The following is a 23,714-nucleotide window of genomic DNA, read 5'->3' as shown; positions in this document are numbered from 1 at the left end:
TTTGGAAAACTTAGCTTACCAGTCTGCATTCTATCTGTACTAGATCTACATTTCCAAGTCTAAATCCAAGGCTCACAGCTAAGATTTCCCACACTAGGTGTACATTACATTAGATCAGTAAATGTTTCTGCTGTACCTGTAAAAGAGCTTTTACATCTCTTTAACGTGCATCTACATCACTATTACTACATGTAAACTATGTAAACTAATCAGTTCTGTCTCACTATGTGTTATTCTGCCCTTTTCTGTGCAGGCAAAGGTATTTTGTTATATATCCACACATTTCACAGGGCGGGGGGCAGACACCCTTCTGGTTACTGAGTTCTCCCAGAGCTGGGAACACAACCAGTTTATTCATGAAGGAATCTGAGGGGAAATCTCAGTGAGAAGCCGTGACAGCAGGGGGAAAAAGGGAATCATGCCAACAAGGAGTTTTCTCTAACATGGCTTATCTTGGCATAGAAACACAGCAAAAAGGTATGGATATGCTGATCTTTCTGCACTGCATCTTCTCTCTCTAAAAATACGCTAGGAAAAAGAGAGAGAACAGCGCAGTAAATATCAGCTCACTGCTCCAGTAGCTAAGAAATGACAAACGGATGGTGTCTCCAAAGACCATAGGCAATGACTTGATTGCAACTAACTTCCCAGCGACTTGCTGAAAAAAACTTGATGAAAGAGCTCAGAGCTAACACAGAAGTCACAGTGTCTCCTAGAGGATTTAAATTGCTTTCTCAGCATTAGCCAGACAAACTGTATCCTTAAAGAGTTACTAATAATTTACAGCTCCTCCACAGCTTATCATAAACATCCGGGAAATGTTCTTTGCACTTTGAAGCTGAAGACACAAGAACGTTACATAAAGGGGGAGCAAAAAGACAAGCGAAAAGGAAGCAGTAAGTTCCTGCTTCAGTAGGCTCTGCTTTTATGAAAACAAGCTTTGCATTTTGCAAAGAGTCAGTATGCCCACAGACTAAATCTGTGGAGTGGGTTTCACCACTAACAGGAAGGTTTTTTCAGTCTATAAGATAAATATTTAACAATTTCCAATGGCTGAAGTCAGACAAATTCAAAGGAACACTTAATAATGAAGAGAACTGATCACCGGGATATCATTTTAGGGATGCAGTGATTTTTCTAATATTTGTAGGGAGAGGGGGTGTGACTTATTCAAGCCTTGAAAAAGTACTCAACCTAGCTCAAATAATTAGCTCTAGGAAGTCTCACAACCCAAAGTGATAGTGGCAGCTAGATGAGATGACCACAATTGTTCCTGTTGAGTTGAAAAACCTCAGAACCATGACGAACGCCAAGATTCAGTGTTCAGAAGATCTGCTGTTTTAACAGAATACAGAGCTGACAAACTTAACTCCACCTTGCACTTGGTAGACAAATAATTTCCAACCACCAACCCTCCCCATTTATCACAAACTGTCAAAAAGTAGATGTCACTCTCACCAACCCTCCTCCCTCAAGTTCTGCTTATATAGATCTTGACCCTCACCTCTCCTCTGTAAAATAATTCAAATATTTTCTTGACAATTGCAGCATGATTCATGCACAGAGCTGGAGAAACGTTATCATATATAATCACGGGCACAGTACGATGGTTTTGAAGGTTGTTCCCCACATCCACCCCCCACATTTCAGTGTAAATGCTTGCCAGCATTCATGGAAGATACACACACATGCTAAAGGGAAACTGTAATGCAGTTTTGCAATTTCTTACTTACCAGTGTAGTTTACAGAATAGCTGTTTGGGTCCAAGAATTTTTTTACCAGTTCACAGTTAGACAGTATGTGATGGGTAGTAATTACATCGAGATAGGCCTGGAGTCCCTTCTGTCTTTCAGCTATGAATTCACGTTCCATATTTCCAATCAATTTTTTTGGAGGAAGAGGTAGACTTAGAGTTGAGATCTTAAAAAGAGAGGAAGAATTACTAACCTTGCTCTCAAAATGGCTCAGGGATATAAACTAGCAACCTAGAAAGACTCTCAGCAGCAAGCTAACTACTGGATAACTCTTTTTGTACTGTGTATACACAAGCTTCTATGTTTTTTCTAAGTACTGTTATCAGGGTGAGCTAGTCAGACAACAGCTCGCGTCCCACCGTGAAGAGATTAGTAAGTGGAACAACACTGAAAATGTGAAGAGATACATTTTTGCTAGTGAGTCATGCATTTAAAATCACTACACAAAACTTTCAGATACTAAATGGCTACAATTTTCAGCCAAATTCTTTCTATCACACACCTCCGCCACAGCACAAAACCAATTCACACCTTACCATTTTCTCTGGATAAGATTTATGCTTTCTTACTTCATGAAGTGCAGATTAATTACTTTCCTTTGCCTCTACTGCCTTTACAGGTAATTTAAAGTCCTTACTGTCAGTATTTTAAATCTGTCACTTCAAATATGGTGCAACTTTTCCATTTTCTCTTCTGAATTTTTTGCTGTACAGTTTTTAAACAGCCATACATCTTTCAACCCAGAAATAGCTGCAATCTACCAGTGGATGTACAGTAGTTGTTTTATGTTGACATAAGTGATCCAAAACTTCAGATAAAACCAGAGAAATACTTCAAAATAGGACAATGAAAAAATGTTGCAGAAACTCAAAGCCTTATGTAAGTCAGATCAAAGTGATCATCTTCAGTGTTTATATTCAATTACGTCATGTGAATTGCCAGAATAAATTTTTCATGTTGTTAACACGTCGTTGTCCTGCAGATCAAAGCACCTGCCTTGGGTATGCTGGAATCTCCATGGGAGTTATCTTCAAGAAATATGTAATGCAGGATCAATTACACCAGATGCAATAACCTCATTTCTAAAGCAAACAGTTCACCAGGGAGAAGACAGGGACTTTTGGTGTTTGACCAACTTTCATTTTAACTAGTGGAAAAAAGTAAAGGATTAGTTCAAACTGGGGCAGAAGTAGCAATCCCTTTCCATTTTTACCTCCTCTTGAACACAGGAGTTGTCCTCTCACTAACCTTAGCACTTCTACTTCCCCAGTTTTTGACAGCAAATCACGGGCTGAAAAAGAACTATAACTACGCCTGAATTACAGAAGATGTTAATAAAAATCATCCTATCCACTGACAGTTTTTTAATGTTCTTTTACACCCAAGGGGAAAACAAAATAAAAATATTCAGGAATAAACCCTAAACCAACAATATACCACTTACAGCCAGTAATTCACCAATTAGTTTTAACGCCAAAGGCACACAGAACTTTCATCTGGCAGACCACTCTTACTTCAATTCTAAAACAAGTTTCTAAACAAAAACTAAATCCATTTCTGGTATTACTCACTTGAAAAGCATGTCAAATCATAATCACCTTTACCTTCTTGACCTGACAGCTTGCTACCATCAGAGAGAAAAAGACTCTAGTTCAGATGTTTTCAAACCACTATTATTTGTTCAAAACTTACTTCAATAAACCACACATCTGCTATTTTCCAGCAGAAAGTAACATTCACCCCCAGGTTTTTGTAGCAACCTGCCAAAACACACAGCACAGTGAGAACACTCTACCACAGAAGACGACCTCACTGAGGTCCTGACCTAGCAAAGACCCTGCATGCTTTCAAACACCAGCAGTACTTCTCAGTGGCCCCTGCTCAGCACTGGAGTTAGGATGGGCTTTGCCACAGAAGAACCTGGGAATTAACGTTCTTATCTTCAAACCACAGGCTGCTCAGGAATGTCTGTTCAAAAGCTGCAATAAAATGCTTCACAAAAGCCAGATAGCTTGCTGCGAATACTGTACCAGTAGTTCACTTGACAAAACAGAAGAGTAGCCAATGATCTCCACACATCTCTGACAAACAAGTGAAGAGGAAGAAATGCAGGGCAGTCTAGAAGGAGCTTTTCAATCCAGTACATAGTTGAGCATTCAGAGAATCTGGTTTGAAACTTCCTGATGCAGATCAGGGCCACAGGTATATACTTCTCGTTGTTTTCCAAGGTGTTTGGTAGGACTGCATCCCCTAGCCTAGACAGCTTTGAAATTCTCAATCCTTGCTACTATTATATAGGTAGCATCAGATTAACAGCAGAAAAGTTGCATTCCAACTCAACTGCAGCTATGTGTTCAAACACAACCACCCAAACCTACAGAGAGGTCAAGTATGCTACAAGAACTGGAAGAACTTGGAGCTTTACACCTGAAAGAAGCTCCAGCAGTTTTTCCAGCAACATTTTAGTTTTGAAGGAAGGAGACTGGGATTTGGTATTTTCTTATTGTTCGTTGCTTTATACTGGGGTGTGTGTGTGGGTGTGTGTGTGTGCACTTTGTTTTGCTTGGAGTTCTGTTTGTTTAATTTCAATATACACTAGACTAGAATTTAAAGAGTTTAAAAACATGCCACGGGACTTGAATATTGGGATGAAATATTGTTGCTTAGAGTTCTGGGTGGAAAGAACTGAGGAGTGTTGCATGACTTAATGGATCAGAAAACTTCAGCTCCAGCATCACAAAGAGCAATTCTTTAAAAACTCCAAAACAGTGGGAGAAAAGAACAATTTTAACATGCCTCTCATCAGCTACTGTCTGCTGTCTCTCAAGCCCTGGCATATAGAACTAGGCTGGAGGAGCAGTGGTGTTTGTCAAAAGCAGAGCTGTGCATTTTTGATAAAGGCTTAAAACTCTCTTCCTGCCCTTCTGCTGGGCACATAATGAAGAATTACACCTTTTAGGGCCGCTCTCTGTACTAGCCAGGAAAGGCTGTCTCCAAGCAGAGATACATCTTCACCTTTCCAGACTGTGGAAAGCAGAAATGGGAGTCTGAACAAAGGGTGAGCAGTAGTTTTCATTGAAGGAGACCAAGTGCTAAAGAACACGACCTGTTAATTTAGCCACCTTCTGCACATCCTTCTAGCCCAGTCAGAGGTATGTCTTCATGGTTCTGTTTTGATCTTTTCTAGCCATCCAAGCAGCTGACATTCTTGTCCCATATCTTGGTATCTTATATCTGCAAAAACCTCTCTCTCGTTTCAAATTCTTCCTTGTCCCACTATGCGAGTTGCTGTCAAATAATCTCCTGAACCCTCCACTTTCATCATTTGCCTCTGTCTCAGATACAAAGGCCTTTTCCTTCCACACTACATCACACATAACCTACTTACCTTCACTTTCTAGACCTTCCACCTAGGCCTAACTTTTCAGTACCTGTCATTTCTGAATTTTAAGTCTTAAAGGTCCATTGCCTTTTCTACTAAAGCTGCCTCATTTGAAAGTTAAATGAGAATGCAACAAAGCTTTTTCATGCCTTAACACATTCTATTCCCCATGGTTAAGAGGAGCTTGTTATAGGTGGCTGCAAAAGTGAACTCTTTCTTCTTTTTAAAACTTGCTCAAAATTCTCTGTGATTTTTATCAAAACTTGACTATGGTTAAGACCACAATGACCACTATGTACCGTGACAACTAGTACTATCTCATTTCTTTGTGTTCCCACGGGTGCTTATCTAATCTTAAATCTTTGATTTCTCTGGAGCAGGAGACATCTTTGCATTGCATATATTCAGCACATCACACAAAAGGTTTCTAGGTCATGATAAAAGTTCCTACGTGCTACTGCACATTAAATAAAATAATTCCACAAGGCAACCGTGTTGCATCTGTTGAATTATGACTAATTTGCCCTCCCATCCACCTTCTAGCATAGAAATCAGTTATAGGAGACTATCAGAGCGCACAATTCAACATCCTTACATGTTTCTGCTCACTGAGGTTCTTCATGCAAATAGCTGATTTGATTGGGGGGGGGACGGAGGAAGAGGAAGTGGAAGCAGGATTAAGTTCTTGAATTCACATGACATTTAACAAGGAAAAAAATTTCAAAGTCACAAAAACCTATCCTCAAATAGCACAAGCATTCTCTTTATCTTATTTGTCTAGTACTATGGAAGTCTCAAGTAACAGGTTTCACTCCTGTAGATGCTAGTCACTGCTGCTTCCCCCCTTCTCCCAAACACACTCATATACCCTGCTTTTTCCCACACAAACTAAAAAGAAATGCTTTTTAGGACAGCAAAAGAAAACACACAGTAAGTCCAGTGTTTAACTAAGGAACACTTTGCAGTGATACAGAAAACCATCACATGATAAGCAGCATCTGGTAGTGCTTTTAGATGAATATAAATAATGAGACACGTAGCACTTCAATGCTGAATTTATAAGGTTGGTATGTGCCTTGGCTTTCTTCAAATCAAAGGAGGAACAAATAATAACACATAAAACCGGAACAAGTCACAGTACTGAAGGGAAAGATTCAGTATCTGCCAATTTCCTCCATTTCTACATAAATTGGTCCCGTTGATGCTAAAATTAAAATTTTACAAGAGAAAACATAAGAGTGAAAAAAGTATACATTCAAGTTATATTTGAAGTCACAGTTTCTCTTTACAGCTACGTGAATTTGTATTTTTTCTTCACTGCAATATATATATAAAAATATCACAAGCCATTTTAAATATATCCTTCTAAATGACATTTTATATTTATGTATCAAGGGTGAAAGTTACCTGCAAGCTATTATTAAGCAAGTCAAAGTCACTGTATCGCCTCACAATCTGCAAAATATAAAGACAAAGTTCAGGAAACATATTACTTTTCCCATTAGCATTTTACTCTTCAAAATCCCATCAAAGAAAAATAATTCCCATTCATAATCTTCTTCTTTTAACCATTTTTGTACAAATGCATAACTGCTGGATTTATGTCACGTTGCCAGGGAGCAAAGAAGAGTTTTTAATCACATCTCAACCAGAACGAAAATGCATTTCTAAACGTTATCTTAGAACAGCTTAAAAAAATATTTGCGAGCAAAGTTGTCTGCACACATAGCATTTTTGCCATATTAGATGCAACAATTTTTCACAGTCATCCTCATTACTACTTCTAGGTTTCATTGGTCATGTATCAGCAAGGCTGTGATTTTAGCACTAAGGCAGGCAAACCAGCATTTGAGATTTAAAAACGATGGTTGTAGCAACACACAGCAGTAACACGACAGGCAATTTTCCTGGAATATTCACAACAGCAGCAGACAACGTGCCTTCTGCAGCTGGCAGCAAGACTGTTTTTCTCTTAGTTTTTGACCAAAAGTATTCAAGCACTTCATGTTCTCAATTCCAAACAAACATTTCCCTCCCCAGCTCAAATTTAAAAAGCTAGGAAGAGACAATTTTCAAACTCTTCCTAAAAAGGCATCCTGGTTACATGAACCGCAGTTTAAGAAATTACCTGCCAACTGTTTTCTGCTGAAACTCCTCTCTGAACACGGATTATATATTCCTAATAAAAGGAAAAAAGTTATTAGAAACGAGAACTAACGAGCTGAAGAAAGTTATTAGGTACTTCTCCAAATATGACCACTATCCAACTAGGAAACATTCAGAACCAGATTTTAAGTACCAAGGTGAAGGTCAGAGCTGGGTTTGCTCAGACCCATCACTAGCAGCTGTCTCTCTGCTTTACAGAGTAGAAGACAGAGAGGTCCAAGAGTTTGCAGACCTGTGAAGCACTTGAACAGTTTCGTTTAGTGAAGGAAAAAGATAGCAAGAGCATACTCACCACACATCTCTGCCAACCACAGCTGAAGAAACCTCTCCTCACCTCCAACATCTAACAAGTAGCCCCCAGGAATTACTGCCACCATCATAACAGAATAAATGCCAGTAAATATCTACAGCTGCCCAACCTCTAATTATTTTTGTACAAGAAAGGTTACTGCAAAAGCTTTGGAGTGTGCTTGAGTAACTAGAACATATCAGTTTCTCATGGTGATAATTCTTCATTTATAATGAATGCTTAATGTTAATGATTTATATATTAACGATGCAGATATATCTAAATCTCAGTGAACCACTTCTAAGTTTCAGGAATTAATAATTCTCCCACCACAGTTACATTCATAAAGCACAATTATTTTCCATCTCTTCATTTCAAGTTCCACTGCACCTTTTGTAGACTAATACCTGGTCAATACAGCAATATCGTTAGTTGAGATTTATCTAATTATGTCAAGAATAGATGCCAAGTATTTTGTACACCTAATCAGACATACTTCAAGGAAGCCGTGATTTTGTTTACCCCTACTCTAACTTTGAAAACAGCTCTTAAAACACTTTTGACATTTCAAAGTTCAGAAACAAGGCAAGTCCTTTTCCTAGAAAGTCTGTAACCTCCATTTTAGATATTGTTTAATTAGCAAAGAAATAAAATTAACGTGGGCTAAGTGTAGTAACAGAGACTTCCTTTACCACTTGCATATACTATGCTCTATAAATGCAGCTCTTTTTAAAGTCTTATTACACAGATAATCCCACAGCCACATAATTTACATTGAAAAATATGAAAATGTAAAGCCAAAAAGTAAGGAGCTGTCTGAGAAAACACAGCTCCCAACACTGAAGAAAGCTGGAGAGTACCCAGAGTCAGAAGAGGGGGAAGAAGCCACACAGATACCTATGTTTTCACACCTTCCTTCCCATTGTACCAGTCTGACATTGTCAGAGAGGCCTATGTCCCCAGCACCTTTTAAGCACATTCATCTTTTCTGCTGTGCTTGGCCAGGGGTGGCAGGACCCACCACCGGTGCTCAAAGTACCACTAAATCCTTCAGGCTTCCTCACTGAACACGCTCGGTCACACTGCACACCTGCAGCTACAAAATTCAAAGAGAGAACTAGACATTCTAAACCAAATACACATTCAAGCCATGGCTCACAGCATTTCTAAGCTGGAACATGCAAAAAAGCATTTTGCATTTGTGCCAAGCGACGCGTGAGTACCCACCTAGTTATTGCCTGCAGTGCAGCAAGCATCACATGATAAATCATTTGTTATTCAGCTCAGATGACTTCATTCACCCTGGTACAAACTTTCAAATGTATTTTATGTAAAGTGCTGAACAATTTTTCGATTTCAAATGCCACCTAATTTTGTTGAACTGCTTACATCAATAGGAGTCTTACACAAACAAAAAGGACAGATCAGAGCATTATGCACAATTTTTTCAGGTATTAAAATTAATGCTGCATTCCGAATTATCATGAATAGACAATAACGAAATAACAACAAATAAACAAAGGCATTTCCAGCATCTTGAGTTTATATACCAAATTTGTCCATTCTGTAACAATAACTACCTGGCATGTACCTGCATACCACCTAGGTAATTCAATTGAGTGTTTGATCCATGAAGTATTATAAATTCAGCTTCACAGTTAAAAATCCACTACAGGCATTTATTAACCACTCTTTTCAGGTACTGTGAAGCGCCTTCTGGTTGTGGAAGTTGCCTTCAGAACCACACAGAACTAACTCTCAAATGAAATGAAATTAAAAGCTCGTACACTGAAAAACATGAATACACCACTGGATGCAAACAAAGTGGGACACATCAGAGAATCCCTATGTAGAAATAAATTCTCATTTAACATTAACCACCATGAAAAGTAGTGTAAATCAAGAATTACGACTATTCCAGACAAGAGGCAAAGGCAACACTTACCAGATGGCATTACCTTGTGTGTTGACCCTTAACTAATCCAGAATTTATTTACTGAAGTTTCCTTCCAAAGCACAGTGCTGCTCAGGCAAAAATGCTACTCCATTTTCTAAAATTCACTTAAAATATCCTTTATTGACAGGTCATCAATATCTGTAGCAATTTTGAACCATCTAGCCTTGAGAACAAATTCAAGACTAGTAAGCATGAAAACCAAAGTGATTTAAAATACTTCATGTCCTAGCAGCTTGGTTGGAAATGACAGAAATCCAAGATGTCGCAAACCAAAACACATAACTATTATACTGGAATGAAAGCGTCTATTTTCAGAAAGTCAGTCTGACACGGTCTCTCCATGTTCTCTTCTCTTACCCATTCAAAATTATAATTAAGATATTTTCATGCAAAACAAGAAGCCCAAATCCTCATAAATACTAACAAAAATCCCCAGAGCTGACTGCAATTCAACCAGTGTAATTATGTTTGGAAACTGTGCAACAGAAACCAATCAAAGGGACACCTGGATACCCAGATTCACCACTAACGTGGCTTTTCCTGTTTTGTGATCACTGCTGCGTTTTGGGAAGTAGGAAGAGGCCAAAAAATTGCACCAACTGCTTATTCAGCAAGTCTCAAAGGAACATTGGCTGTTTCTCCGAAAAACCACGTCAGTGATGATTCACCAGGTTCAGTCATTCATCTTTTCTAGGATTTTGAAAGAAATTTGAGTTATTGCTCAATCCCTTGTAGCACTTGCTCTTTATCCAGCGATTAACCTTTTCTATTGCATCCCAAGAAAATGCTCCTGGACAGGCAGAACACAAAAATTCATTAGACAACTGTGAAAGCACCTTATTGCATACAAACACTCTGATCCATGAGACAATCGTCTCTTCTGGAGAGCCTAGTGATAAACAACTCGGGGCCCAGAGCTCATTCTCACAGTAAGATTATATTAAAAAACAGATTTAGGTCACAACTATTTTTTCCACACGTACTCAAGCATTTTCCCATCTAGTTCTGCTTTGGCACCCTAAAGTACTAATCAAGTCCCCTCTTTATGTCATGGGGTTCGCAATTGGAAGGAAGGAAGCATCACTCTTCAGACATGGTCTTTAGTTCTACCTGGATGGAAAAGTCCCCACCACGCTCACTCCATCACTCCATTACGAAGAGTTGGCCACCTCAGCACTACCTTGTCAATACAACTAATGAAAAAGCCTAAATGGTCTTCTGAGTGGTTTTTTTTTTTACCAAAGTTGATAATGAGATTGAAAGTCAAAGAATAGCTACAGTAGAAAAGCCACGATAAGAAATACAATCCCATTTCCAATATCTGCCATGGCTGCACATAATCAGCAGACCCCAGTATGCTGAGTTTTAGTGACAAGTTGATACTTCCTACTGCCTCCGCACGGCAACAAGCTTGTCTTGGGATTATAATTAGCACCACTGATATATGCTTCCCATAGGACCAAAGAAGAGCTTTCAACTCTGCAAGCAAAAAGCCTAAATGCACAAAAGCCTTTATTACTCTGCCAAATTCTGGTTTGTTTAGGAAAAAAATCTGAATTACGACAATTTTCTTCTGAGACAGCCTGATTTGGGACTGAGACTGTGCCCATAGGAAATAAACAAAAGCGTAAGGAACATAGATAGGCACACTCAGAATCATTTCTGTTTAGCTGCATCGCCTAACACAGGAAAATATGATGGAAAAGGCTCCAGAAAGGACTAGTAATTACCAGAGTTCACTCCTGCCGACAATTTTAAGGATCAGTGACCAGGCTCAGCGAGGTCTAGGTTGGCTACGGACATGCAGAAATTCCCATGGCATTGTTCACTCCTACATGAATGGCTCAAAATCTTTCCTATGACTCAGTTTACCAAAGAACAGCCCTAACAGCTGCTAGTTGGCAAAGAAAGGTCTCAGCTTACAGAAGAGAGACAACCTTCTGCTACTGATTTTGCCCGTGGGCAGCAAGTTCACTGGCAGCAACTATATAGGGGCCACCACCAAGACAGGCCAGAAAACCATTCCCCAAGACAATCTCCCTGAGTCCCTCCAGACTCCCACACAGGTGAGGTTTGTACATCCGCTGCTCTTCCTACCAGTACTGCCACAACCTTGATATTCCACCAGCGGTTCAATATACATTTTTAAAGATGCTAAGCAAAGCAGTTTTACCTATGGGATCATCTCCTGGCTGCTCCGATTAGTCAAGAAAGCGGAAACCGGTGCTGGGAGGAGGAGGTCGGGAGTAGGGAAAGCTCTATGACCCTAGCTGCACACTGTCATTTCCTAAAATCTTCTTCCTATCACTACAGAGTGCTGGATAGAGTTTCTGAAAAAGAGTACTTTCCAAACATCCACATGGATCAGTGACAACCACGCTGAATTTCTCCAGTCCTTTGCCAATACCAGTTTCACAATCACTGCCTCAGATTAATGTTTTGCTGAACTTACCCATTTTCATGCAGAGCCAACATTTAGGTGGATTTTCCCCCCAAATTCACCAAGATTAGTCCCTGGTATTCCAGCACTTGTTAAAACATCAACAGCTCAGAGCTGCCCAGATAATTTTGTTAACATTCCTAGGTGAAAGTTACACAGCAAAGCATGTCCAAATGTTTAACAATTGCTGTTTATCATCTTTCCTAGTTTTTGAAACAGAAAGCAAAGAGGAAAGAAAGGTTTTTTAGGAGACAAAATAGGAAAGAACAAGTGACAAATTTAGAGATTCATATAATAAAACAGAGAATCTTGCCAATATTGAGTAATATATTCTGTTTTCCCAAGAAAATAGTCTCTAAATTTCTGGCTCAGGATAGCCAGTCTATTTTTCCACAGATTTCTGCTGTACATCTGTTTAATCCAACAGGCTTGAAAAGCCAACCATTATAAAGATCCAGGTCACCTTCAGGTCACATCAACTAGAAGTTTGAAAGGGCTTTATTTCATAAGCATTAAAGAGAGGAAAGCCTAATTAAGCATGAATACAAGCCCTGCTTAAGTAGGCTGGATTGGAACAATTTCTTGTAAGAAGCTCTTTTAAATGTTTATTTAGAAAACCTCCCACGTGAAAAGTAGCAACAAAATTAGGAAAGTTGCTCAGACTCGAGGACCTCTTCCCTACAGGGCATAGTATTTATCTGCCATCGTACAACCTGCCATTAAGCCCATCTGAGGTACGAGCAGCAACAGCCGTGTTTACCTGCATTTTAAACAATGCCTGTGTTTGTCCAGGGACATTATACAGTTCCACACACACTGTATCGCTGGTGTAGTAACGAGTAAGCCATTCAATAAGTGAAAGCTATGAAGTAGGCCAACTGCAGAAAAAAAATAGGACACACATTTACATGTAATGAAACTTACTGAACAAGAAAAGCTCTGGAGAGAAACAAGAGAAACAACAGCTTTTCAGTACCCTGCATCACCACGGGCTTCACCAGAAAAACAAAATACTCAGTATTTTGCAGGAAATAATCAGTAGCCAATAAAAATATTCTAATTACGCCGCAAGATCTCTAAGGCAATGGATTTACCAAGGTATGATACAGCAACTATTATTTTGACTGTGATCCTTGCAGGAGCTACAAACACAATACTAATTTAGTAAGTTCACTAGCGGAAACCATAAGGTTGGGATATCTAAAATGAGGTGTGATGAAACAGCTATCTTTTCTGAGCTCAAGCTGGGGGGCAGGTGGGAAGTGGTCAAGCTTACTTACTAAGTCCAGTGGAGGAACTGTATTTCCAAAACCTTGAACAAGTGAACTCTAATAGTTCCCTGTCTAGAGCCACCTCTAAAACTAACTTCTCTTTTTTTTTTTTTCCCAAAGTGAAAGCAACCTTGCAGAGATTGAATCTGTTATAAAGCAGATGTGCAAAGTCCTTTACAAGCTTTTAAAATAAATACTACAGTTCTACAAACATATGGCTCCATTTTTGTATCACAGAACAATATAGGGAAAATATAAATGCTTTTTCAACATTTTTCTAATCTAAAAGCTATGAGTGTCAACATTCATCATTGCCTAAGGAAAACTAAAAACTCTAAAGTACATTACAAGAGCGATTTATTTCAGCTGTTCATTTAAAAATGCCTTTAAGACAACAACGTACTGCAGCAAAACTGGTTGTTTCACTACTTCAATTTCAACACGAAATGCATGAAAAGGGAAAATCACTTCAGAAAAGAATTAAGGCATGTTCAGAACTATATGTATAACTTGCTAGTGGTTTTATTGCTGTAAAGTGCTCTAAAACTTGTATATACAGATGTGCAGATCTTATTAAGGAATATGTCCAGATTACTGTGGAAGAAAACAGCATCCTATTTCAAGGCCTAGAAAGAAAGCCACTTTTAAATAGTGAATATACAGATTAAATATTACAATATGAAGCAAGTTCAATAGCCCAAATTTATTAAAGCTTTAGTGCTGAAAACACCTCTGTTGTCAGAACACAACATTTAGCATTAAGATGAGACACTTGCAAATGGATTAATATACGGGATGTAATTCCACTCCTACTGAAGGAGTGCATTCAAGGAATGCAATGGCAGCAAAACAATCTTCTGCAAAACAGTGGGTACACAGACCTACCACGCTTGTGAAAAGGTGCCCAACACACTCCTGGAAGTTACAGTTACTCTTTTTATGCAGTGCTAGTGATTAAAGCGTATAGCAGGAGACAAAATGAAGCTGACATGGTTTGCTCGTGTAATTTCAAATTATTCAGTGAGGTACCATTGGAACGTGCCTGCAAATATACATTTACTTGGCTTTCAAAATGAAAAGGACTCCATAAACACTGCACTACAGAACTACTTGTACATAAGCGCACATTCCAATAAAACTCAGATTGCTTGTAACACACTTAACTGGGGAAACAACTTCTGTAAAAAAGAAAAGGCATCATTTTCATCTTCAATTGTCATTGGAAATAAATATGCAGAAAGAAAACCTCAGCTGACAATTTCTTTGTTGCAACACAAAAGCATGGAGATTATGTACCAGCTGGGATGTACTAACTCAAGTAAGAATTTCTGAGCTCTCCTGACTTGAAAGAAACATGAAGAGCTTGTGAGCATATCAGAAAATTTTGCAGTTGATTTCCTAAAAATCTAAACCCCACAGTTACTAGGGGGGTGATGTGCTCTTACTAAGCAAAAAGCGCAAGCCCTCAAAAGTACATTTTAAATACTAGTTTTGTGCCTTCTTAAGTTTTCCAGAGAATTCAAGTAAGTATGTAGTAGTTTTGGGTTTTGTTTTCAGTTTCGTTTTTTTAGTTTCACCTTCACCTTCAGGAAACAGAAACTCAGCCTCTGCCAAGTACGGCCCATGATTCAACGCTATTAAGTTTACACTTACCCAGTCTGTTGTATTAAATTTAAATTAACAGAAGCTGCTTAGAACAATAGACAAGCAACCTACTAGTTTGACACAAGCTTTGGTCTTCTGCATGGTTTTTCACCATGTCTACAGAGCTTTTCCTGAAATTCTTCACCTTTTCCTTAGCTGGTTATTCAGAAGGCTGGCTATTTTCAGCACCCATAGAAGGTTTACATTATTACTGGTTCAGTTGCCATGTTAAAGCTGCACCTAATCTGAGCCTAAATCATCTTCATACGAGTGCTTTTATAAGCAATTATCTACAGGAAAAAAAATTATAAATGCAAGTTTAAAGCAATTCTTGCAACGCTAAGCATTATAAAAGCATTATAAAATCTTAATACATGCTGCTGACAAAAGAATAGAAAATGTATTCATTGTATTTCAGCTTTAGAATAAGTCTAGCACGTGAAGAGCTAGTTCTCCAAACATTAGTTTGGGATGAAGAATTGTACAGATCTACATCTTTTGAAGATACCGCTTTGAGGTGGGATGAGGAACAAACTCAAAAAGCATTCAGTTAATGACAACCTACTTCCTTATGTCTATAACAAAGTAAAATACAGTCTTAACAACCCACAAAAGCACTTCAAACCTTATTTTTTAGAGGAGCTTCATTTACACACCTCTTCAAACACAAGGATCTATTTGTGTGGCTTACTTAAACCACGAAAGTTCAAATCAGGGACAGCATCACCCACCAATAAACAAATTATTCAGATACCAGGGACATAAGATGAAGCGTCCAAAATGACAAAATAGTCAACTTACATCAAATGAGAAACGAAGTCTCTGTTATGGCTTCCTGTATTTTGTTATCCACACTGCCTCTATATAAACCATCTGTGCTACACACACTTCAAGCCATCTTTCAACTATCAACAAGGCTTCTGCAGTAAAACAAACAATTACTAATAGATGTATCTTAGAGACAGATTTTAAATCAAAAGGCACAGTGCTCCAGCACTCTGTTATTAACAAAAGATCAGTACAAATCAGTAGAGATTTTTTTCTGAACATCCGTTAGTAACAGAATACGGAGATGAAAGACCGAGAGGAGAGAAGCAACATTTGCTATCACACTCACCCAGGCAAGAAAACACACACAGAGTCTGGATTGAAAAACTACTTCCAAGTGCTCATTCTAAAAGAATTTTGTGACTTTTTTTTCCTAACCAGAATCATGCAAACCAAAGGAAATAACACAAAAAGCTATTGTCATTTCCACCAGCAAAAAAGTGTAATAAGGCACGATGGAAGCAAGTTAACAATGAAACTGTGATCTGGACTGCTAACTGGGGAGTATTAGAAGTTACACAACTTCTCATAGGATTTGGTACATGCACCCCTCAGCTATTGAACAGGTAAAAAGTATCAGGCTTGTCAGAAAAATAAACCTTAGTAGTTTTATTTATAAGAGGAGTTGCCACAACTGAGAGCCATAGCCTGCTAGATTCACAAGATCTTCTGGACAACTTCTACGTAACTTCTGTTCAGAGAAAGACTGGAACATTAGTTAGCGTGAGTTCCTCACACAAAAAACACTTCTTAAGTGTAGATTACTGATAGGAAGAGTATTTAATAAGACAGTCTACAGATTAGTTGTATAGCCTGTGGTGAACCTACAATTATGGTCATTCAGGTTAAGAGTGTTCACCAGATGCAAGGAACAGGAAGAGAGATCAACAACGCAGGAAGGGGAGCTGTGTAAGGGGCAGAGGGAACAACCCTCTCTCCATTCAGAACACACTCCCTGCCAGCGTACCTGCTGCTGAAGTACCTCTGGCCTCCTTTTTAGCCCAGCATCCCCTCTCTGCTAAAGCAGGAATTGGAAACAACAGCCAGTTCTTTCTCTGATTCACAGTACTGCCTGGTCATACCCTAAGTGAACCTAGTTTTTAAAGTGGAAATTAATTGCAAACAGGAGATTGTGAAATTTGGGCTATTATTGCATGCTCAAAGCCAGCACAGTTCCTATGGAGGTGGTGTGCATGTGGACTAGACGTCCCAGAAGGATTAATCTGTGACATAAAAGTCACAGCGGGGCTCATTCTGCTGAGTGTCATCACTCCCCACAACAAAGACAGTGGGGCTGTACCCTCGGTTCCGTCTCTGCAGCTTTACAGCCTTCACTACGGTCGCACAGTGGGACCCGGAGGCAAACGTAGCCCGTTCAAATGTAACTTCACAGCTACTGAAACGAGGCAACCAGAACCCGCCTCTGCTCCAAACGCTGCAACAGACCCCGAGAAAAACAGAAATTACAACTTAAATGGAGCCAGAAGGCACAAGGCCTCCCTCGGAGCGGACGCGAGCCCGCGAGCACCCGAAGCCCACGCACAGCCTGCGCCCCGCCAGCCCCCGGTGGTACCGGCCCCGGGAGCCGTGGCAGGCTGCCGACGGAAAACCCGCCGAGCGGAGAGAGGAGGAGGAGGACGACGAGGAGGAGGAGGAGGAAAAGGAGCCGAACAACTCCCGGCTCGCTGCAGGCAACGGCGGCACCGCCACATCCCATCGGAGGGAGCTCCCCGGGCTGCCCGGGAGGTGGAACCCGCGCTCCGGGGGTCTCGGCCCCGCTGCCTCCCTCACCGCTTCACCCTCCCCCCCCTCACGGCAGCTGCCCCAGGCCCCCGCACGGTCCCGGCCCACCCCACCGCCCCCCCCCGCGCTGCCCCGGGCCCTGCCCCAGCGCCCCCCCCCCCTCCCGCTCCCCTCGGCCTCGCTCCCGCCGGGCTGAGCCGCAGGCCCCGGGCCGGCCCCGCGTACCCCAGACACCGCCCCGGGTATCCCCCCCACCCCGTTCCCTCATCTCGCTCCCCCCGCCTTTCCCGGCACCGGCCGCTCCCGCCGCCCCCCGCGGCCCGGCCTGCCCGCCGGCCGGCGCCGCTCACCGTGTGGGAGTGCAGGCTCTGGCTCGCCTCGATCTGCGCTGTCAGCGGCACCGTATCGTCCAGCAACACCTTACCGGCCGGCGGCTTCTCCATGAAGGCCATACCGGGGCGGGGGGAGCGGGAACCCGGCACCCGCCAACCTGCTTCCCGGGGGCAGCTCCCGGCGCGGCCGCCGCTGTCAACACGGCAGCGCCGCGCCGCCGCCGCCGGGCCTTAGCGCCGGCCGGCCGAGCCAGGCACCGACCGCCAGGGGGCGCCGGGGGGGGCGCGGCCTCGCGAGGGGGCGGCGGGGCCCGGGGCGACCGGTCCCCCGGGATTAATTAACGGGGGCGGGGGGGGGCTGAGCGTATTCCGCGCCGGTAGCTTCAGGGGATTCACCCCAAAACACGGCGGGTCCTCGCAGAGAAGCTTCAAAGGGCGGGCGCACCCGCCGCTCTTCACCTTCTGTTTTGGGTGGTTTTTTTGTAGTTAAAAGATCCTTAAAAAAATCAAACAGCATCCAATATCTTCTACTCAATCCGTAGATTTTGGGTTTGGGGGGGTTGTTTGTAAAACACAGTTTTAAAGTTGTTAAATTGAAGTCCACAACCTGACTTTCTCCGTAGCAGCGTCGAAAACTCTTTCAGTGCTACTTAGCGCTTCCCAACCTCCTGCCCCGCGAACGCTTGTCTGCGTTTCCTTTCGTCTTGTTACGCCGTACACAGGAATTCATCTCGCTGTAAGGCTGCACAGCTCGAGTCTGTCGTACACCTCTAAAAGGTTCGTAAACAGCCTCGTCTCGCAGCTCCACGCTGACAGGAAAGTGGGCCAAGCGCTGTGGTTAAGCAGCTAAATCTCGGGCTAGAACAGCGATCGTTCCCAACTAATCCTTCTACACTTACCCTGGGGGTCAGACGCAATTTAATTGCCCTAACCCCTCACCCACCGTCTCACCCTTGCATTCGATTTATTTTAACAGGCATCAACCTGACGACTTCCCATCTAGAGAGGCAGGTGAACAAGGGAAGGAGTGCGCCTGCTGTGAGAAACAAAAGCAAAAAGCCCGTGATCAGGCAGTGACCCCGGGCAGAAGAAACGGAAAGAATGAAGCATATCCTACAGACAAGAGATAAGGAAAGCTCTCCGAAGTACCACTAAGCACCGGTTCGGTGTTTCCAACAAGCCAAACCCATGCTTTGAAAATAGAGGGCACAGTGAAGTTAAACAGTTTAAAGTTACCCCTCCCTCTGATCCAGCTAAACTTAACACCTGGGGTTTGTTGTTTCAGTGCCCAGGCGTTTAAGAACAAAACATCACACCCAGACAGCGTAAGGGCTTTACCAGTAGCTTTCATCACCGTTTGAGGACAAACTTTTAGTAGCAAACTACTTTTGAGGTTAACTGCAGCCAAGGAAATTTATGGATGCATTTCTGCTCCAGAGAAGGTGGGGGGTAACAGATTATTTTGCCAGAAAATTATGAGCCACTGATTGAAGACAGCCTGTACTTTTAGTCCTGATGGTCCCCATCATTCCTGAAAAAAGTTTCTTAGTGTATGATAATCTTATGTCAGTACTAAAATAATTTAACCTGGATGATTTACTAATGAATTTACCAAATGCCTACTTTACCAGCAACCAAGGTCCTTTCAGCGCGCAAAGGGGAGCACGTTCCCACAGCAAAGTGAGCAGAAAGAAGCCAGTTAGTACTCAACCCATTTGCCCCTGCTTGTCTTGCCCCCAGGAGCACAAGCAGTGACACTACAGCTTTTTAAAAGCCTCCTTCACTCTGCTTCCAGGAGGCAAGTTTCAGAGGCATTTATCTTTAAAGATAACTTCTTTGTGTGTTTATAATCAGGTTTTGTAAGGCATCTAAAGACTTTGGAAGTATTGAGAGCGCCACATTTCCAACTAAACCAGGCAAATTATATTTTGTTTATGTGAAGGCTGACTACTACTTATCTGCAGAGCTAAGGAAGGCTTTACTAGCCAGAAAATGCAGACGAGCACACTGCACCACCATCCGCGAGAGCTGCCGTGGAGATTACAACAGATCTTGCACTACACGTGTGTCAATGCCTCCACGTCTGCTCTGCTTGTTAAACACACAGCACTGTCCCCTCCCTCCGGTGCTTGTTCGCAATACAACTACTTTGTAAAGAGGGAACGAGTTTTAACTGAGTTTAGCTAGCGTGGACTGCGATTTTGCTGAGAACAGCCTCAATGTAAGGTCTGCTACTGCAGGCTTCCCACTGTAGCAGAGCAAAGGCTTGTCTGAACGTGGCACTTTTGTCACAGTAAGCGCCCAGTTCTGTTGGTTTCATCTTGGCAGTACACAGGGAAAAATGAAAAGCTCTAACTTTAATGCAGTTCTGTCAAGATTAAGTTCATGCACTGTCTTTGACACATTTTGAAGGGTTTTTTGTTGCAAATGTACTGGATTAAGTGATGTCATGTAAAAAGACGGAGTCGAAACCAAGCGTACGTTTCTGGCCTTTATAGTAAAGCAGTGCAGGATCAACAGCTCTCGCTGTCTGACACCATGACTTTCACTGACCCTTCCATAACAGTCTTTCCACTTTCTCTGACTTTACACAATACCGAAATGTGTGCAATAGAACCCATCAGGCGTTTAACTTCCGCTGAAGCTACGGCTTCTTCGCCAGTATACAAAGGAGCTGGAAATCGGATCTCCTGAGAAAGAAATACACAACCTTGACCAGGCATTTTAGTACCCAGAACTGCAGAAATAAGTCCATTGATCAAAACTCCATGTACAATAGTTCTCCCAAATCTAGATTTCTTCGCAAAATCTTCATTTAAATGCAAAGGATTTGTGTCACCTGTTAAATCAGAAAAAGTAACAACATCATTCTGCGTAAAAGCTTTGGTAAGTTCGGCTTTGTCTCCAACTTTTATGTGTAAACTCTGAGGTACAGGACGTCCAAGCAGTGAGCTGATAACTGGTAGCTTTGTCAAGGGTCTTTGTCGGAAATCCCCTCCAGAAATTCCACACCTGAAGGACTGCAACATCTCAAGCAACTTCTGCTTCGTACAACCAAACCAACAACTGCATTCAGTCCAAGACTAGTTCTCTGCTGTTGCCAGATAACGCAAGAAGAAATGGAGATGTCTAGTGGGGGGGAAGAAAAAAAAAAAGCAAGAAACAAACTAAAGAATTAAAAAAACCCCATCAAATGCACTCAACATTGAAAATACTTAAATTTCCCTTTTACACAGAAGATTAAAAACTTAAAGCTATACCCAAGCAGATTTTCATTTAGCCATGGCTTCAGAGACAAAGAATTCTTCAAACTCATATTATTAAGCAGCATCCTCTGGGAACAAAATAAGCTCTGGAAGTGCATGTTCATGCATGAATTTTTAAACGAGGTCAGTCAACAATGACTGAAGAAATGGGGTAGAGGAAATAAAAAATTGGACAAAGATGTGGGTCAAGAACAAAACTTTCCAGAAATTATTTTCTTACAGATGTATTAGTGAGATCAGGACTTCTCACTGGAATGAAACCATAAAGTAATGAGACAGCTGCTACCGTCACATTTTACGAGGTTCATTATGAGAATTGCTTAAATGCAGGTCTACACCCCTGCACTGAAAAGCATTTCACTCCCAAAGCAAGCCATTTTTGCATCTAGACCACCCTTCTATGAAGAGACAGTGCGCTCTGCTAGCCAGAGCACCTCAGAGCGAGAAGTGGCACGTGGGGGAAGCCATCCAGCCCCACAGGGCTTTACCTGCAGCACTCGAAAGGCACACCTCCTGTTCTGGTAGAAGCCCAGCAGTGTTAGAGCACTCCACAGCTTGACGAGGCCACTAAGTAAAAAGAAAATTAAATATATTAATAAAATTTCTTTTTCCCAATTTTCCTGCTGCATAAACATCTTAAAAAAAACTCCATGTTACATAAAAAGTAATGAAACCTTAACTGTAACTGAAATTAGAGCAGGTAATTTCACCTATGAGTTCTAGTAGTAACACTGAAGGGTTATTGCAATGACTGCGGTATGTACCGTAACTTTTTCAAGTTCATTTTACTGGCCCCGTTCTTGTTCTCTCTGTGCCTTTAAGCTAAATCACCTGCAGTCGTCTTCACCATTTAAATAGAGTAACCATTCTCATCTTTACTACTGAGATTTAAAGCCACGTATGTCAATGGTGCTTAGTTCCTGTCAGACCATTCTGTTTTAAAGCAGGAATAGCATACTGATACATGTAGGTTACCAAATCTTAGTGATTTTTTATTTATTTTCTGCATGCTCTATGCAGACATCTGTAAGTTAGGCTTAATTCTTCAAAGACTATTCTTAGCTTAAGAGTTATGTTTTCTTATGAAAAATATTTTCATGGGAGTATCTGAAGTGCATACCTACTATACCTTACCTGCTAATAACTCTTAATATGGCAGACAGAGATTTTTCCTCATATGTTAAGACATCAACAGGCAAAGCTGCTCCAACCTATGAAAAAATACATTAAATAAGTACCATCCTATGCTCTTATAGTGGTTTAGAAGCAAGTGAATTCGCTACCAGCACATGACATCATTAAAGGTGCTACAGTTACGCTCAAATCTCAGGTGAGCATTTCAGCTACACCACCACTAGATTTAACACAGCACCTTTCCTCTCAGAGCTCTTCAGATAGAAACTACTTTTAGTTCCACATGACAGCTGGAGAAACAGGGACCCAGCAGTGATGTGACTTGTTTAAAGGCACCCAGCAATACCGTAAACAGAGCAAGAACACTACTGTGGACTTGCCCATCCACAAAGCTGTTCCTTTCCCATAGTTCTCCTTTTATAAACCTCATTACAGTGAAAGCATCAATAGCCCAGATCCTAAAAGCTAAGTATGCTGCAGCCACTTGACTATTGACACTAAGACAAAACGTACAGCCCCAGCTTCATTGGGAGCAAGTTACAACATGAGCTGGAGAGCAGGTAACAGATTAACGGAGAGGCAAACTGGAGACACTGCTGCCTCCGCACGCCCTCAGCCCGACCCCCCTCCCCTCCCAGACACTGCCCCCCCGCCAGACGGGCTGATCTGGGGGGCAGAGCCGACAGAGAACCGCCCGCGGAAGCCAGGGGCCCACTGGCCGCTCCCGCCAGGCTCTCCCGGGCCCAGCCCCAAGCCGCCAGCCGAGGGAAGGCTCCCGCTCCCGGCCCACCTCTCCGTGCAGCTCCCTCAGCGCCGACACCACCAGCTGCTTGAACTGCGCCACGCTCGGCCGGGCCCCACCGTCCGGCAGCTCCCTGCGGGGAAGCAGAGCAGAGGGCAGGCTGGGGGGGGGGGCTCCCCGGCGGCGGGGGGTCACCCCCCCACCCCACACGTACCCCCCTCACTCACAGGCGGACCCGCAGGTAGTGGTGCTCCGCCGCGCTCCGCAGCACCCGCCGCTCGAAGGTGGCGGCCGGCGGCTCGGCCCGCGCCATCCGCCCTCCCGGCCAGAGCCAATGGCGGGCGGAACCGCCCGCCCTCCTACGGCGGCCCCGCGGGGTCAGCCCCCGCGCGCCCCGCCTCGGCGTCGCCATGGCGACCGGGCGGGAGGCGCTCACGGAGAGCGGCGGCGCCTCAGGCCCGGCCCGACGTCCTCAGCCGCCGCCCCCGTCTCCAGCAGCCGCCGCCTGCCCCGAGGCCTGTCCGTTACGCCGGGCCCGAGGGACGGCCTGGGGGAGCCGCCGGCCTCGGGCACGGCAGCGCGGTGCCTGCCCTCGGTGACTGCTCGCTGCCGGGCAGGGGAAAGGGCCAGTTCCCGGTTATACCGGCGAGGAGAGCAGTTATGTCGGTCAGCGCTTGACCCCGCAGTGTTACACCCTCACTGCAAGGCCTGTGCCCAGAGCCCCTAAACCCGCCCTGGAGGAAAACCTGAGCTTGGCCTTTTCAGA

General features: G+C 42.7%; 3 protein-coding genes across 15 annotated transcripts in view; all 3 read right to left on the bottom strand.

The window, feature by feature from the left end:
* PXK (PX domain containing serine/threonine kinase like) overlaps positions 1 to 18,055 on the bottom strand; it is a 37,097-nt gene extending 19,042 nt beyond the window's left edge. For 10 of the 13 annotated variants that reach the window (XR_012630224.1, XR_012630225.1, XM_074878991.1 and 7 more), the window contains exons 1-4: positions 17,825 to 18,055; positions 7,265 to 7,315; positions 6,544 to 6,591; positions 1,734 to 1,920 (exon numbers count right to left, since the gene is read on the bottom strand). Coding sequence is in view for 11 of the 13 variants with exons in the window: in XM_074878991.1 (XP_074735092.1) it covers positions 1,734 to 1,920; positions 6,544 to 6,591; positions 7,265 to 7,315; positions 17,825 to 17,926 (388 nt within the window). In the remaining 2 variants the exon portion in view is untranslated. Of the gene's footprint in view, positions 1 to 1,733; positions 1,921 to 2,290; positions 2,471 to 2,750; positions 2,893 to 6,543; positions 6,592 to 7,264; positions 7,316 to 12,748; positions 12,841 to 17,824 lie in introns of those variants that run through there. The other 3 variants (XM_074878993.1, XM_074879002.1, XM_074879001.1) reach the window with 3 other exon arrangements.
* A 2,229-nt stretch (positions 18,056 to 20,284) lies between these two features.
* Positions 20,285 to 20,835, bottom strand: HTD2 (hydroxyacyl-thioester dehydratase type 2). The gene has a single exon (XM_074879005.1). It carries the CDS (start codon positions 20,833 to 20,835, stop codon positions 20,320 to 20,322), a length of 516 nt encoding a protein of 171 aa, XP_074735106.1. The 3' UTR covers positions 20,285 to 20,319.
* RPP14 (ribonuclease P/MRP subunit p14) lies at positions 20,698 to 23,375 on the bottom strand. Its single transcript, XM_074879007.1, has 5 exons — positions 23,176 to 23,375; positions 22,997 to 23,081; positions 22,207 to 22,283; positions 21,561 to 21,639; positions 20,698 to 20,935 (listed from the first exon to the last, which is right to left on the bottom strand). Exons 1-5 carry the CDS (start codon positions 23,358 to 23,360, stop codon positions 20,879 to 20,881), a joined length of 483 nt encoding a protein of 160 aa, XP_074735108.1. The 5' UTR covers positions 23,361 to 23,375; the 3' UTR covers positions 20,698 to 20,878.
* Between the last annotated feature and the right edge of the window lie 339 nt (positions 23,376 to 23,714).

The sequence above is a fragment of the Strix uralensis genome, chromosome 10 (assembly GCF_047716275.1).
Source record: "Strix uralensis isolate ZFMK-TIS-50842 chromosome 10, bStrUra1, whole genome shotgun sequence".
NCBI classification, from domain to species: domain Eukaryota; kingdom Metazoa; phylum Chordata; class Aves; order Strigiformes; family Strigidae; genus Strix; species Strix uralensis.
The sequence above is the reverse complement of the archived record's forward strand: the minus strand, read 5'-3'. Positions and strand labels throughout refer to the sequence as shown.